Source organism: Neolamprologus multifasciatus, chromosome 20, assembly GCF_963576455.1.
Source record: "Neolamprologus multifasciatus chromosome 20, fNeoMul1.2, whole genome shotgun sequence".
Lineage (NCBI taxonomy): Eukaryota > Metazoa > Chordata > Actinopteri > Cichliformes > Cichlidae > Neolamprologus > Neolamprologus multifasciatus.
This window is the reverse complement of record NC_140458.1, coordinates 1442067-1459867: the sequence shown is the minus strand read 5'-3', so window position 1 is coordinate 1459867 and position 17801 is coordinate 1442067. Positions and strand designations below refer to the sequence as shown.

The following is a 17801-nucleotide window of genomic DNA, read 5'->3' as shown; positions in this document are numbered from 1 at the left end:
AGTAAATTAGTCCCCATTTCATACAAATACTTGCTATGTAGCATTTACTGTGTCAGCATCCTGCTTTGATTTATTGTCCTGCGTTTCACTTCCTGGTTTCATTTCAACTGCTTCAAGTTTATATTTGTACTTTGATGTTTTTCTCTTTTGTGGAAGGAATCCATTTGTACCCCAAATGCAAACGGGTGTTTGATTTGTCAGTTAGTCGTGCCTGCCAGCCGCAGCCTCTGGTTTGTCCAACACTGCCTCCGAACATTTGAACGGCCCTCTTGTGGCTTCAGGCTCCATCTGTCTGTCTGAAACTAAACGACTGCCAGAAAGCAAAAAACCCTCAAAGTCTGAATGAAAATCAAACGTCCAGATTCAAACTGAGCAAATCAAAGAAGGTGTGTAAGTGTGTGTTACCCTCAGGCTCAGCAGAGCTGTACAAGTGTGTGTGCTGAAGCTGGCGGCTGTTATTCTGATTTCTTTTTGATCTCATTTGATTTCCTCGCTGCCCGCCTGTCAGGGAAACCACACAGCGAGTCCTTCCACACTCACACAAATACACATAAATACACATAAATACACATAAATGCACATAAATACACATAAATGCACATAAATGCACACTGCCTTCTTTTGTTCTCTCTCAGCTCCATGTCTCTTTACATCTGTTACTGTATTGGCTTTGCTTCGCTTTAAATGCATGTTTGACTAATTTCTTCTCTTCCTGTAGACTCATTTTATTTTTGAATTAATCTCCAGACACGTTTTTCTCCTCCCCCCCTTTCTGGAACATCCCCACCCTCTCTTCTCCAACAACCTCTCAGCCTGCTTGCTTCTATAGTAACCCTGTCTTAAGTTGCTGCACATACAAAACACTAGAACTTGTTCTGTTTGTGTAGACACACACGATTGATGCTGTCCCCCTATAAGAAACTCTTATGGAGTAGGAAGGTTTTACTCGAGCAGCCAGGAGAGGGTTTTAGTGGGACATACACAGAGTTGGTTTGATCTGCATAACAGTGACAATGAATTTGTTGTGTGGGTAAAAACAACAGTAGTTTGTGGGTGGACGCCTGTGGGTGTATGACACAGACTAACTGCTTACTCACAATGCAGATGCTCAAACTGAAACCAGCTGCATAACTCACATTAAGCTTTTGCTTGTTCTTTGGATCAGAAATACTACATATTATTATAAATACGTTGGCTACAGTCGAAACTTCAGACATGCAGTTATGAGTCTTATTTAACATGGAAGTCGACCCAAAGAAGAAATTCATTTCAAGCAGGAGGGGCTCGTAGATTTATTTCTTCTATTTTAAGAGTAATTAATTATTACATTAATTATATATATATATTAAACTAAAATTACCAACAAATAATTATTTAAAGGACAGAATCTCCCCGTGCTAACAACCACAACTCATCATGCTTTCTAGCAACAACAGGAGAAAAGTGCCAAAAAATGACATCTTGCATTTACAAACTCTGTAGTAGTGCTAATATTACACACTGATCGTTTTGATACACTTGCATAAATGTAATTGTTGTAATTGCTTTAAAAAACAGCAACAAAACAAACAGAAAAATCTATTGAAGATTCTTCAGTTCTCATGATTTTATTAGACTCTCTGTCCTGATAAATGCATTTAGAGGTGCTGCCTCCTTCATCTGATACAGTGGCTGCACTCATGCATTACTGCCAGAGACAGCAGCAGCCAGTTATCTGCAGGTCTCTCTGTGTGGGTCTCTATTGGTGTGCACATATTAGCCTCGTTCTCTGAGTCAGGAACTGACAAAAGCTCTTATTTCTCACACTTCAAAACTGAAAGCTCAAAGCACCAGATTCCTGTGGCAAAAGAAAAGGTCTGAAATTAAAACTAGTGCATGTAGTAAAGCGTATGTATCTCATCTGTTCTCAGTCTCTATGTTTCCATGAAGTCGTCCTCCACCTTCCTCGTGTTTGTCTCTGAAATGTAATCTCTCCCACCGTCCTCCCTCCTGCTCTTTCTCCCCCCTTCGTTCCCCAGTAACCCCACTGCCTCTCCATCTCCGTCGCCTCCTCCACTCACTTCACTGTCAGATTTGTCTCAATGGGATGCTGTTGCCACGGTAACCAGGGTCATTAGGAAAGCTGTATTTATGCTTTCTCACACTGGAGTTGGCAGATCTGGTGTAATGAACACACGTGCATGCATGCACGCGCGCGCACACACACACACGCGCACACACACACACACACACACACACACACACACACACACACACACACACACACACAGCTGCTTTTATAACACACAGAAGAAGAAGGCGAGGTGAAAGATCCACAGACATGTGCCGTTAAAACATTTGTTCAGCAGATCAGAGAATCAGCAATCAAAACACAAAAAGAGGAGAAGAAAACAGCTGATGGTGATTTTAAACACATTCATCTATTTTTTAGCTTCAATCTTACATTTTTAGAATTTCTGCTCTTCTTCCACCAAAATGAGCCACGTTACATCCATCTGTTCAATTCAGTTTTATTCATGTCATCACAAAGCGCTCAATATTGTACGATAAATATCCCACAATGATAACCCCAACAATCAGACTTTGTACTTCGGTGACAGTAGGAAGGAAAACCCCCCTTTTAACAGGAAAAAGCTCTGGCAGGAGCAGCTCAGGGAGGGCAGCTGCCATGATGAAGGGAAGGAGACAGAATGAAAACATCCTTCATGTCACATATTGTGAGATCACGCCTCACGTGTGGATTCTAGTTTCAAAATATCTGTTCTGTCAGATGTGTATGAACTCGATGATAAAAAACGTACCCGCCTGTGCTCGCCAACTGTCTCTGACAACAACACCAAGCACACAAACAGCAGATACACCTTTGTTTGTGAGGAAGGCCAGACCAGTTGTTGCATCCTGCTTCCTGTCTTTATGCTAAGCTGTTCATAAACAGCTCTCTGAAAGAATACTGGAGATAATTTGAAAGATTTGTGTGAATTTCAGGAGCGACGACACCTCCTGGTTCTCTGTGTATATTTGCCTTCGTACACTACAAGCTGTTTGGTCTCAGTTTATTGTCAGTGTAGGACACTTACACTGTCTGCTTTAACGCAATGAGCTCATCGACCACTGGTGTTTCTTTTCTCTGTGGGACCGATTCGGCTGGTTTCTGAATGAAAAGAGTCAAATGTTCCCATGGCAGTGATGTCATTTGATCTTCTATCATACTTTTGTGTCGCAGTGCTAGAAATGCTTCACTGTCTGACTCTCAGTCGTTTCAGAATAAAAAAGAAAATCCTCTTTTTTACATCAACGCGTTTCCATGTTGCTCTTTATTCTTTATTATCTGAGAGTCGTCAAAACTGCATTAGTCTTAATGAGCTGCTGCCTCATTAGGCCTTCAGCAGCTGAAAGAAGCAACACTCCAGGGACCGAATCGGCTTGTTTGTGTTCAGCTGTGGATCTGAGTGGAGCACCAGGTGGTAACGTGTTGCTACGATTCCCATGCTGCACTGCTGCTGCACCGACAGGAAGTACTCATTGGAAAGAACTCAAGTCAGAGTTCAGATTAGCAGACCGACTGATGAGCACTCGCTTCAGCAGCTGGAAGACTACAGAGGACTGAGCCAGCGCCCAAACCTGGGTTTGATTAAATGCTCAGAAAATTATTCTTGCAATTTGTCAGAGAAATAATTGGAAGGAGAGAATTCGAGCTCTGGGAAATTAAGGTCTTTTCTTTCATAACATTTAATAAACAAAAAAATATCACATTTTATTACAAATGTTAATTGTGGAGGCCTTAAATAATAAAACCCATTTAAAGTATTACTTGTGCGACTGTTTCTCAGCTATTGTGTGTTGGCTGGTGGGTCGGGGGGGGGGGGGGGGGGGGGCGACAGACACAAAACTTTCATTACGTCACATTTGTTTTTCTAAAGGTCTCAGAGTTGGTTTAAAAAACTACAAAGAGATAAAATGATCCCAGAACATCCCCAAATTTCCACAGCAATGACCACAAAAAGACAAAAAAACAACCACACAGAGATGCAAACGTCAGTCAATAACACAATAACATGATTATCTTCCACCAACATGAAGCTGATCGTGTTTTCGGACAGCTGAGTACAACAGGGAGTCAGATTTGGGTTTAATAGTGCTGGAAGGAAAAAAAAGAGAGATTATTTGTGCTGCGTCTGCCAAACAATCGTGAATATCTTGAGCTAGCACCTGTACTTATTTTGCGGAAACGTGTACTAAACAATTGAATTTAAGAACTTGGTCAAATCCGAGCTTGCCCACGAGGACTTGAGCTTCCTGGAAACTTTATGTTACGACATATTGAAGGCAAGTAAATGATTCAAAACCTCGATAAATGAGGTGTAAGAGCATCTTCTGCAGGGACCCTGGAAATGTGTTTACAGTATAGAGGGTGTGAAATGTGTCCACAAACACCATCACTGGCTCAACATGAGCGTTAAAGGGACGTTGTTGTCAGAATCCATTATCTGTAACGACGGCTCACATCATCAGAGAAGCCCCCGGGGGCTGAGGAGGAGGGTGGATGATGGCTTGGATCGGCATCGTGTTTACTGTGCAGTTATGAATCTTAAACACACAAGATGGAGGTAATCTATGTGTTAGTATTCAGATTATGTTACAGTTAAACTCGGAGCAACAAAGCATGCATAAGCAGGCGTCTTTATGCAGATATTAAACTCAGACAGCGCAGAAAGCTCTAAATCAAAGCTGTGAGGCTGAAATGAAGAAAAACAAAGTTTTGCGTATCTGAAATGGATCAGAGGCAGAAGCGGAGCTGCTAGCATACATATATGGAGCAGGTGTGGGTAGCTGGATAGGTTAAAATATCTCGTATCCATCACTTTATGAAGTAACAGCTTTCACATGTTTTCCAAACACGTGAATGTTTCAAACGAAATGTAATCAAAATGTTCTTTTGTGCGACTGAGTCGGTCTGGCAGCTACTGTAATTAGCCGAACCACCAACGAGGGGAAAAAGGTTTATGCACTCAGACTGTGGAAGTCCTGCATACTCAGAATGCTTGAAACCTCCAGTAACTACAGGTTTAATAGAGGTCAGAGGTCAAATGTGATGTGATATCAGCATGCAAACTATAATGTGATACTTCGAGTCCCCATATACCATCATTTCTTACATGTTGCCAGTGCGGCAGATAGTTTTAAAGATTAAAGATTTTTCATGAAAGTTTGACCTTATTTGATCTTAAGGAAGAGGTCAGAGGTCAAATGTGATACTTAGAATCCTCAATTTCTATTTAATGTAAATATAAGCAATACCATTATAAAATATAATTCCTTACTGTCACCTATTATCACTGTGACCTCCAGATTAATCTATTCAACCTAAAGGAGAGGTCAGAGGTCAAAGGTGACATGAGATTTTAAACGTTTACATTCTTTCTGTATGTTGACAACACACAGAACACTTATAAATATCATAGTTTCTAGTTTTAAGGCCAATAAATCATCAAGTTGGATTTGAACACGTCGGTTGATGTAACACAAAGATTCTTGCTAACATGACAAACATAATATTTTTCTGATGCTGACTCCAAATGTGAGTTGATCCTTTCAGGCTCTCATCTTAATAACAGAAAGAATGACGATGATGATGATGAAATGGCTTTTGTTTTTCTCCTTCGTGGAAACCGTACTGTAATTTTATTTTCATCCATTTGGATGCTGACAAGTTTGAAAGTTTGTGGCTGATGTGTGTGTGATACAACTTTCTGACCAAGTTTGTTAGCATTAGCTGACAACACAGCAGCTAACCCCGTCCTTCTGTATGGTCACATCTGGATGTAAATGAGAACACATAATAAAATACAGAATTGTGTCCTCATAGGGCTGCATCAGGGTAAAACTCTGCCAAATCAAACAAAATGTAAGGACACCATCATCATCATCATCATCATCATCATCATCATCATCCTAACTGTTGTAATAAAGGTTCTCATGAAACCATGCCGTGATGACCTTTATGTGACTGCAGGAATGCAAAGTTGATAAAAGAAATGATTTTTAGGTCATGAATATTAAAACCCATCATTGCAGTAATGCATGTTTATGCGAGGGCAGTTTTATAGCAGTGTGGATTTACATAACGGGCACATGACTGAGAATCAGCATAGATATGTTCTGTAATATGTGCCAGTGCCCATCATGTGCAGCTGAAAGCTAATAAAGCACAATCTGAATGATTTGTGTTCATATTTACATGCTACATGCTTGTGTTTGCGCTTTCAAAATGAAATGTATGTCTGTATGCTGGTGTGAGCACCAGGGCAGGCTGAACGCTCCGAGCCACGACTCAGTAATATCGATGGTGGATGGATACGTCATACAAAAGAGAAAAACTAAAGGAAGAAAGAAAAATGGTGATATTCTCGGGGCGAGTTTTTCATAAACCTTTGGGAGCTCTGTTTGGAATAAACATGTTTCTGTGTTTACATACAGTCTGAATCTTTTCCCATGGTGCTCATTGTGGGAACAAAATGCAGAATGTCTGAAACTAATGAAAAGAGTCTGCTCTCCCAAATCACACTCTCAGCTTCTTCTGTTTCTCCATTTATTTGACAGCAGGCGCAGGAAGTCCTTAAACTTTGGTCTACAGTTCTGTGCAAATATCTTGAGCTACATGTCTTTTTGCTTCCAAAGAGCTAGACATTTTAGTTCAATTTAACTCAAAGTTACACACACACTCATGCTTGGCTGCTCTTAACTGATCTTAGAGTCAGCGACAGCTTGCCTCACACTCTGGTCTCCATCTGTCTTCCCACCAAGAAGTTTATCAAACAAACGGCAGAGCTCTCAGCTGGACAACATCCAGTCTTTGTTAAGCGTGTGGACACTCCTGTGAAATGGAGACACGCTACAGTTCCTAATCGGATTTAAGTCAAGTGTAAAGGATCCGTGCAAACAGGCAGGAAGCTTCATGACTGAACGGTGTTTGAAATAACTTTGGTACATTTTCATTGAGGTTGGAATCGTACAAACTCTGTTTTGCTTTTACATACTGGATGTACATAAAAACATTTTCCTAGCAAAATATCAAGTACTTTTACCAGATGTGTTTCTACAGAACCTGGTTTCTATGTGTGAGGGCCCCTCCCCCTCTCCTCTTCCTGCAGGTGTCTGCAGATAAGGAGGATTGTTGGGCTAATATGGAAACTTTCAGTCTAAACACTGTAACATTTTCCTCTGGTTACTGAATCGAAGGACATTGAAGGACGTAGGATTTAAGTCTGTTTGCTCGATGTGCCGGCGTTCCACCTTAAAAAACCTCTGATTAATCAGGGCCTGGTCTGAGACCGCCTCCACGTCGCTGAATCCTCTTCTCCACAAATGTTTATTTTTCTTCTTATTTATGTCTTTGTTAAAAAAAACAACCTAATAATTGGCATCGTTAAATGTACGTTTTTCCCTCTGTCAGTGCACACACATCTCCACACAGACACTTGAGTGGAGCAGTGCATTAAAGGATGGCATCTCAAACTTGCATGAAACAAAAGCTTTCTGTAAAGCTAGAAACCATTAGAGAGTAAAAAGAGTGTTTTTGTGGTTGTTTGAGTAAAACGATCCTTAAAGAAAAGCTCTGGTCTGTAGCAGCAGTTGGGGGCCAGGATACACGCTCAGTGTGAACACTGGTGAATTGGCTGGTGTGAGTCAGATCTCAGTTTTCAGTCTGGTCATTTATCTACATGCACATGGGCAACAGTCACATTTGTGCAGGGAGCTGATTTCTTCAGTGTCAGAGAGGTTCTTGTAATTGGGTAAAAGGATGAGGAAAAAGTATCCAGCTGTGTTTCTTCTTAAAGCCAGATGTGTCTACAACGTCTGAGCAAAGTGCACGGCAACAGAGGCAGAGAAAGTATGGATGTGACAGCGGAGCTGGAGGGGAAAAGGATGCACACGTCCAAAATGATTTCCTCCTTGCAGAGGCTGAAGAACCTGCTAGAAGTCTGAACATGTCGTTTTCCCTCCTTTGTAAAATGAGTCTCGTTCCATTAGTACATGTTTGTGTGCGTGCTGCCTCAGTGTTTGAAACTCAAACAATGGCACTTAGACAACATCATCCAGAGTCTCCAAACAAAGCTTACAGACTCATAATGGTCCTCTTTCACAAAGGGTCAAAGTTCACATTAGGAGGCTGGAATTCTGATTCAGTAAAAGGACCAGATGTTACAGTCCCTGATGATGCATTGCTTTCACTGGAGAAAATCTTAAAGGATGGCTGTTGAGAGGAAAGCCCAGAAACGTTGCCAGCAGCACACATCGTTGTGCGCCTCGACTTTCGCTCTTTTACCCAGGCTAATCTGGCGTTTTTACTTCCTTGGTTAGGTTTAGCGATTAGAGATCTGATCCAGATTATCATTTTAAAACGTGGGACACATCGTCAGTAGTGGACCTTGGATTCATCGGCTGTTTCGGCCGTTATCACTGGACACCCTCATCCAAGGAGGCCCTGCCAGGGTTGATCAGGCCCCAGAGTGTCTCTGGTTTATTTCTCTTTCTTCTGTTTAGACTCAGTAAAGCGCGGCGTTCACATCTGACAAAGACGATCAAACTGCAGCTGCTCTGTTTGTTATTACGAGTGCTGAGTTGCACCACGATGGTGGTTTAATTACTAGTAAAATGCTGTAATAGCTTCCAGCTAGTACTCTGCCAGTGTGGACATACGCTGCGTTTTCATCGCTCTGATGTCCGTGTAGACTTCATGTGTTTCAGTAATTGTTGTTCTGTTTGTTAACCTGATTTCACAGCCCTGCAGAGCAGTTTGCATTTTGCTTTGTCATTTTTATAGACTTTGACGTCCACAGGACAACCCCGTCTCACTATTATGTCTCTGATGCTGCCAAAACAGCAGCATCAGTCTAATTATCTCCTAACTTTATTGGGTTATGGCTCATAATGTTTCAGTTCACATTTAATTTTCATTAATCTTTTTCATGACTCACTGTTGTATATTCACCTTGTTTATTATTTTATTTTATTTTATTATTTATGTAACTTTGATGTTTGTGCATTTTAAAATCCATACATTCACTTTTTAAATAATCTGTTTTCTCATCATCACATCAGCAGCAGCACCTGCAGCACATCTTTCACTCTTTCCCTACTCAACTCGTCTCAGCTCTTTTAAGATGAGAAACACGGCCTCAGACTTCGAGGTGCTGATTCTCCCCCGTCTCACTTCACTGGGATGCAAACCTTTCACAGCTCGATGACGATGAAGCCAACAGGACCACAGGAAACAGTGATGAGATGCTGAGACTGTTAAATCTGACATCCTTGGCTATTTCTAGAAACCCTGTCCATAAATGGTTTGAACAGAGTCAAAGGGCAGTGATTCCACAGGGAAACAAGTCTGATGTACCGCTGCCCATGAAAACCAAGCTCTAACTGGATTGTTTCAATATCCACGTCTATGAATAGCCTGAATATGAGCTTTTATGTGAAGCCCAAGCTGACCTTAGCAAACCGAACCATCAAGCTATCTGATCATGAAATGCTTTTGTGAGTTGAGGAGCTGCTGGTTTCCTCCTGTCTGTGTTACAAACAGGCTCCATCAGTCAGGCCGACAACAAGGAACAGATGTTGTGTAGGAGGAACGTTGTGGATTATTGCTGCTCCGGCAGAAGCATCAGTGAAATGCCTGGAAGCTAAAATGGAAATGTTTGAATCATGAATCATAATTAAGAGTGTTTCAAGGAAACGCTGGAGGTTTTCAGTGGGTTGGAGCTCTGTGGAGACTCCACTCAGTGTTGAACACAACAGATGTGATTTTGCTCTGTGAGAATGTGAACAAAGGTTGGACAAAGTGTGTCTGCGTTGTTTGACGGGACGTGCAAATGTGCACGTTTTTAAATTCTTAGATGTCTGTTCTTCAAAAAAAAAAAAAAAAAAAAAAAAAAAAAAATGTAACCAAGAAAAAACTGTCACGTTTACTGAAATCGCAGCTCGATTTAAATGTAAAGTTGATCATAATAATCACGACTGAGAGTAATTTGAGTATAATGACTGAAAACTGGACCAAGTTGGACGGAGTCCACTGAAGCCTGGCCCAGTTTCAGATGCTGTGTTTCAATCACACTTAATGTTGCTCATTGATTATTTAATGATTGCAGCGATTATGATTCATTTTTAAAGCTCTGAGTCTGGATCATCATCACAGCTGTGAGCTGGGAGGACTTTTTAAAAGTTTCAATTACTTTTTATTTTATAATAATAAAGCTGAGATGTGGGGTTGCTATAGAGACACAGACCTACGGTCACCATGTTTGGATGCTTGATGTCAGTCTGTAAAAATATATTAAAAATGTTAATAAATAAGAAACTCAGTGTAAGAAAGGCCTCACTGGTGATTGGAAGTGTTTTGTCACTTCCTTCTTCTCATTGGTCGAGTTATCTGTGTGAGCAGGAAGCAGCTGGTCATTACCGATGTTTTAAGTTCTGTGTTAAATAAAGATTTTTTTCTTATGACAACCTGTCGGAAAACATTAATATCACTTAATGTTCAGCAGCACCAGTCTTAGTACCATCCTCCCCCTGCCAGCAGCTTCACTGGTTTACCATCACCTCGTTTTAATGGTGGTTGTTCGGCTTTGCTGAACAAAAATAATGGGCTGACTCTGTGTGAGGACGCCGGAGCAACGATTCTCAAAGTTCAGATTCAACTTTGTGTCTGACTTTTCACAGCCTGCTTGGTTAGCTTTGGTTAGTGTTGTTGCGTCGCCCCTCCATGTGTCCATGTGTGCAAAGAGATTCTTAATCACAGTCGTTTTATGGATGCATTCAAAGGAATGTATTTGCTTTTTCCACTCATAAATGTATGTGCAGAAATTAGAGACCTGTCCAGAAACAGGTGGATGCAGACTGACCACAGAGGCTGAGCGTGCCGCGACAGCAGCCCTCCTCTAAATGAAGTCAGTCCTCCACTGAGGGCCACTAATCTTCAGGTCTATTCTGAGCTTCAAACCTCAGCTCGACTGCTATCAGACTCTGAAAGTCCAGATGACTGAAAGAGGTGAGAAAGAGAAATCAGAGTGACATTCACTCCTTTTTTCATCGTCACCATCCCCCATTTTCTCTCTTCCTACTCCTCATTTTTCTTGCAGTTTGTCCTGATTTCATCCTCCATCTCCTCTTTCTTCCTCTCTGACCGCTCCCGTCTCCTGCTGCTGCTCTCTCTCTCTCCCTCGGGTATGATTATAGTATCTCTGCTTTCCCCTCGGCGTGCTCTGAAATGAAAAATGGATCCCTCACACATCTCTCTCTCCTGTGTGTGTTTGTGTGTTCATGCGCTATAGAGACCGGGTGGGTGAAAAAGATAAATGACAGGAAAATGTGTTCATGTGGAACTAGCTCTGTGTGTGTGCTGATAGATGTGGTGGAAGTGTGTGTTGATGGCATCAGTAAATAGTTAATGAGCGTGCGCGAGAAACGTGTTGAAGGAGCTGCTGATGCAAAGTGAAACACTGAAAACATGGCAACAACAATACAGAACAATAAAAGGAGTCACCAACGGCTCCACGTGCCGCGACGATCAGAGCAGCTTAAAGCTGATGGGAGTCGTTTTACTCAAAAGCCCAGCAGGCCTGTAAAGTCTCAGCGCACCGTCTGCTTCAGTGGCAGCTTTTACTCGTCTCTACTTTCGCTCTAATCAGTTCTGCTGCCTGTTTGCAAGTCAAGTCCCATTTCAGACTCGGCTGTGACGGCCGTTTGTGTCAGCCGGTGCTAAACGTTGAGCCCAAGTGCAGCAATAATAGAGTCCAGTCATCCTTTTAATGGTTTGTGTTTTTCACAAACTGCACTCTTCATGCTGAGCTTCCTGTGATGGTTTTAGGGTTGGTGTTTTGTTAATGTGGTGTTATGGTACTATAAAGTCATTAAGATAAGACGGGGCCTTTTATGTGAGCAGAAGGATTGTAAATCCGATTCTGGTTATGGGAGAAAACATTTGTTTTCTCGACAAACTGAACCTGCTGCGCCTATTAATTAAAAAGGAACACATCATGTGTTCTTTGTTAATACTGGCTGAAGACGTCAGGAGCCAAACAGTAATGGAGTCTCCCCCACAGGGTTAAAAAGGATGATTTTAGCAATGCTTTCCACTTGTTGAATACAATCAATAATCCATCTTAAACACAACAGGCTTCTGATGGAGATTCATCCAGCTGAACTGAAAGCTCCGTCGGATGTTGGGGTTCTCTCACGGGAAAAGTAGAAAGCTGTTTCCAACAAAAGGCAACAGTCAGCTCTTTTCTCTCATTCAATTATTAATTTCACACTCCACTTAGCTGTGATTTCTGTCCGCCTAATGTGGCAGAGCCCAGCCGAGTATTGTCATCGTCCTGTACCCACACGTGCACGCCGCCGTAATGAGCCGGAGCGCGGCGGGGGGGGGTCGCTGAGTGCTGTAATTATCATGGACAAGAAAATCACACACTCAGAGTCGACTTCCACATCCACACAAACAAACACAGTGACACCAGCGTGCTCACCAGCCATGCCATCAGTGGCGACAGCTAAGACACGCACGTGTTAGTCGCTCACGCACAAAACCCCCCAAAAAGCAACTGTTTCAATATTAAATCTGCAACGTGAAATAATTACATAGAAACATTCTGCCTTAAAACTTGAAACAGTCATATAAAAGGACTTAATGGTGCAAAAAAGTCCAAATCGCTCAGTTATTTTCCAACAAGCGTTAAAACGGAGGACACTTAAACATGAGCTCATAGCCTTTGTACAACACACTAAAGAACAAATGTTTGTGTCCCACACACACACACACACACACACACACACACACACACACACACACACACACAGAAATGTGTTTAGTCAGTGCAGAGACTCCAGGCAGGCGTGTTTAATGGGAGATGAAACACACAATAACAGTGAGAACACCAAAACAGGCCTGATAGATGATCGTGATTATTGACTGGATATTGACCGCCTCAAGCCTCATGTTCACTGACAAACACGTACAGATGCACGCGCACACACACACACACACACACACACACACACACACACACACTGACAGACAACCTGCAGAGGGCATGTAATGCATAACAATTAGCTCTGAAACAAAGGCAGGGAGGAGGAGGAGTGTGTGTCTCTGTGTGTCTCTGTGTGTCTCTGTGTCTGTGTGGGTCTGTGTGTGTCTGTGTGGGTCCATGCATGTATTCATGAGCTGGTGTGTCTCACCTGGAAGTAGCAGGTTAGGCTGTACGTTTAGTTGCTTCCTGCATGTGTGTCTGCACACATTAATCTGATGAGTGTTGACTCCAGCACGCCTGAGCAGCTAATAGATACAGTGCATTAATTATTACAGCACATACCTGAACATTCTCATAAATAATTACCTGCATGTTCGTTTCTAAGCAGGTGTTTCCTTTAATATCTCCCCCTGAGTGACGGCTGCACCCTCTGTTCTGCTTACAGCTGTATTACTTATGCTAATGTGTGCAGCTCGTTGCGTAAATGCTTGTCATGAGCTGTTGATTGAGGCGGGAGCCAACTAGAGGTGAGCGGCTAGCTTGTAAATTGGCGTCTGTTCTGCCTTAAGTGTTGCGCCTTTGAGCAAAACACTGTGTGGGTTTCATTTGACAGTTTGTGCTGTAACATGTGGCACTAAACCTGAAGTCTGGACGTGGAGCAGGTCCCATCATAATGTCCACCATGACGTCACTTAGTGCTAATGTTTTCACCAGGGCTAAAAACAGGAATGATGCTGCACTTTGTGACATCACATGAAAACAGGTTTTCTGCTATTTTACATTTTTGTCCACAACAGCCATGTTTGCACATCTTCCTGCTGCTGATCGCTCACTAAATGGGAGATAATTGTCTGATAATCATTTAAAACAGCATCAATAAGCAGAAATGCTTCATGAATGAACTCAGTGTAAAGCTCATGGCTCACTGTGAACAGATCACAGAACACAGAGAGGCACCATTCATGCTCACACCCATGACTGAGTACTGTGAGCCAGAGAGAACCCACACAGCCGGCCCGTGGATTCAAACACAGGACCGTCTTGCTGTGAGGCAGCAGAGGCGCTTTTCTGATGTCATCTGAGCCTTTTGGTTCTGTTTGTAACGTTGAGGGTGGCGTCTTCCTAACACTGCATGAATAGCTTAAAATGACTGAAGGCTACCCTCAGAGTACAGTATAGGAGTACTGCATGCTGCTCCTGAATAATAACCTGAAAAAATACCAGTTATGAATAATTCCAAAAGTAATTAAACTGTAATTAATTGAGTAAAAATACACAGATGGAGAAAAAATGTTTACTGCAGGTGAAGAACATGTTTCAGATGTTGAAAGGTGAGAAACTGATTTGTGATTGAAAAGCTGAACACAGACAGGAGCGATGTCCTGTTTGTGAGACGCCTCCTTTTCTGATCCAGACCAAAACAAAAACCGGGAAAAGTGTTTGAGCTCTCCAACAGCGACACCAAGAATCCACAAAGATCCTCAGCAGAGCAGAAGCTCCTGTTTTAAGCTCAGCTTGTCTAACATGGCTATAACTCTGCAAAGTGCCAGAGCACAAAGGCAAAACAGTGGTTTGCCATCGTCTTAGTGACGTCTATTCGACTCATTTCCAGCACATCATAACGCTCCGGGTAAGACATGCAGTCAGTGGGTCAGGTTACACGATGGATGTTTGTCTGTGGCTCTGTGTCAGCCCTGAGACGGGTACCTGACTAAGGTGTACCCCCAGCCCCAGACAGGCTCCGCCCCCACACGACCCTGAATTGAATAAGCAGAAGAAAATAAATAGATGGATGTAATGCTCCTTAGTCTGCTCCTTTAGTGCAGCCCTCAGGTCAGCCTCTCTTCTTCTCTTCTTTTGATTGGCTGCTCCTCACAAACAGCAGGTGGGTGGAGCTTCTTACTTCTCACGATGACATCACACAGATCAAAAAGCAGAAGTGTTTCAAGCAGTCAGACAGAGTACTTCTACACACACTGACCGCATCATTATTACAAATGCATAAAATCAGCAACAACAGAGCTGTGCGTGCAGTTTGTAACAAAATACAGAAAAACATTTATTTATGTTTATTTTATTTTTATTGTTAAAAACATCAGACCCTGATTGTGTTTGTGCGTCTTTTATTTTATAGGCTTTATAAAATAACAGGTGGAAAAATGAAATATTTGAGTGGTTTTTAAACACAGTGCAGCCAATGAGGAATGTTACACTTTATCCTAAAATGTGGAAAAACCCTTCGTAAACATTGATGTAAAATCTCTCCATGTGTTCGACAAGAAAAGAAAAAAATGAATTTTGTCTCTTTTTCTGTTCATGGACAAACTCCAGGGCGTCTCTGTGACCTCACTAACCATCAGTCTGTGTCTTTCTCTCTCGTAGCAGAAAGGCTGGAGTAGCTCCCTGCGGCCGATGGACAGACACGGAAACGTAAAGGTAGATCTCACTGCTGCCATCCGTCAGCTTCCAGTGATCCTCCTCCGTGTCAGACTTCTCTTCCTCTTTGCCTGCTGTCCTGCTTCCCTCCATCCGCCTCCTATCTGTCATCTTTAATACGGTTCCACTCCCATAAAGCTGATGACAGATAGAGAATATTTCCTCCCACTCTGCCGCCTACACAGTTTTTAATAACTGATTTATCGGAGGAAGGTCTGATAAGTGTGCGCCAGCTCTCTGAGCAACCAGAAGCTCTCTTTCATGTTTGCACATCTACATTTGAAGCTTTCTGTATTCACTGCCTCCGTGTTTCAACACCTTCCTTTACTCTTACAATACAGCTTCCACCTCTGATTCCAAAACCTTTAATCTCAGGAGAATATTACACAGTGACAGGTGGAAAGACTTTGCTTAGAATATTTTATTAAAGAATAAATAAGCGGAGTGTTTTCTTCGGTTTCCTGTTGGGCTCTGTCACCGTTTCTCTTTAATAATATCAGAGAGGTTTAGTTCAGTAAGTGACCGAGCAGCAGTCATTCTAAACAGAACCCACCAAGGAAGTTCCCCCCTCGTCCACTCACAGCTCGGGTCCTCTACCAGAGGCCTGGGAGCTTGAGGGTCCTGCAGTATCTTAGCTGTTCCCAGGACTGCGCTCTTCTGGACAGAGATCTCCGATGTTGTTCCCGGGATCTGCTGGAGCCACTCGCCTAGTTTCTGCACCGAGTGCTCCGATTACCACGGGGACCACCGTCACCTTCACCCTCCACATCTTCTCGAGCTCTTCTCTGAGCCCTTGGTATTTCTCCAGCTTCTCGTGTTCCTTCTTTCTGATGTTGCTGTCATTGGGAACCGCTACATCAACTACGGCCGTCTTCTTCTGTTTGTCTACCACCACTATGTCCGATTGGTTAGCCACCACCATTTTGTCCGTCTGGAAGTCCCACAGGATCTTAGCTCGGTCACTCTCCACCACCCTATGGGGCATCTCCCATTTTGACCTCGGGACTTCCAGGTTATACTCGGCACAGATGTTCCTGTACACTATGCCGGCCACTTGGTTATGGCGTTCCATGTATGCCCTGCCTGCTAGCATCTTGCACCCTGCTGTTATGTGCTGGATTGTCTCAGGGGCATCTTTACACAGCCTGGGGTCCTGCCTGGTGTGATAGACCCCAGCCTCTGTGGATCTGTGCTCAGAGGTTATATATACACATATATATGAAGCGAAAAACACCACGACATTAAACACATCCAGTATTAGTGAGCTTTTAACAAAGATAAGCTTCAGATTAGATGTTGATTCTTCAGACAAGAAAATAGTTTAACACGACTCAAAGAATAAAAAGAGCCTGATTGAATTAAATAAAGTAGAATTTATTCTTTTCTTTTTTCCTCCTTGTTTTAAATGTGTTATTGATTTTAATCCAAATCCATGTCCATGAGTTTGGCTAAAGGCTGTTTGAGTTCTTGTTCATCAGCCTGTGTGTGCAGACGTCCCTCAGGACAGATCAGAGCTGGAGCAAATTTCCAGCTGTGTCTATTGTCAATGTCTCTTCTATTATATGCAACACTTCCTCCTACAAAATACATTCATCGTCCAACTATAATCAAGTTACTACTCCTTTTTCCTGATTTCTGTCATTTTCTGATTTTATTTTGAAAAGTTGTTAAAAATGTATTTAGGGAAAAATGTTTTTTTTTTAAAAAACTTTTAAAAAAACAAACAGATTTATTCAGGTAACCCACGGAGACCCCGGCGTGCTCTATCCTGGTTTTTAGTCGACCTTGAAACCTTTTTCCGGTGCTCCACCGACACCATTTAATCAGATTCTTCAGATACCTGATTTCTGAATTCAATTCATTAATCACAGCTTTTGTTCGTCTGACTCATTATTCCTCTTGTTGTCGTTGGTCCTGGTTTGTCGGGAGCTTTTCTGACTCATCACCATGCTTCCACTTTCTCAGGAAACGTGAATATGAAATATTAGACTCTGTTATTTTATATTCAGCACGAGGTTTCAAAAACTGATCATATACGAACATCTGCTGTTGATATTAGAGGTCACCGCAGAGTGAATCCTAATAACAGACTTGTATTTCTGAAAGTAGATGATTGCTGTTGTATTTACTGCACCGCCCCACAGAGGATCAGCTTTTCCTGCTGGTCTCATTACTCCACATAAAGATATTTCACTGTGAGGCAGGCACACTTTTCCCTTTAGCACCACAAACAGCAGAATAACAACATTTCTCCTCCCTGCTCTTTAAATATAAGAGCAGATAAATCAAACCAGCATCCTTCTGGTTTGTTCAGTCACACTTTACTCTTTTAGTGTT

At 42.3% G+C, this 17801-nt stretch overlaps 2 protein-coding genes across 3 annotated transcripts in view; both read left to right on the top strand.

Moving 5' to 3' along the window:
- Window positions 1-17801, top strand: part of LOC146494010 (PDZ domain-containing protein 4-like) — a 45074-nt gene that overhangs the window by 8983 nt on the left and 18290 nt on the right. For both annotated transcript variants that reach the window (XM_085145576.1, XM_085145575.1), the window contains exon 2: window positions 15411-15464. In XM_085145576.1, coding sequence (XP_085001702.1) covers window positions 15411-15464 — 54 coding nt within the window. The remainder of the gene's footprint in view (window positions 1-15410; window positions 15465-17801) is intronic.
- Window positions 6262-17801, top strand: part of LOC146493997 (uncharacterized) — a 159424-nt gene continuing 147884 nt past the window's right edge. Inside the window, exon 1 of the mRNA XM_085145578.1 lies at window positions 6262-6279. The gene's annotated coding sequence lies outside the window, so the exon portion shown is untranslated. The remainder of the gene's footprint in view (window positions 6280-17801) is intronic.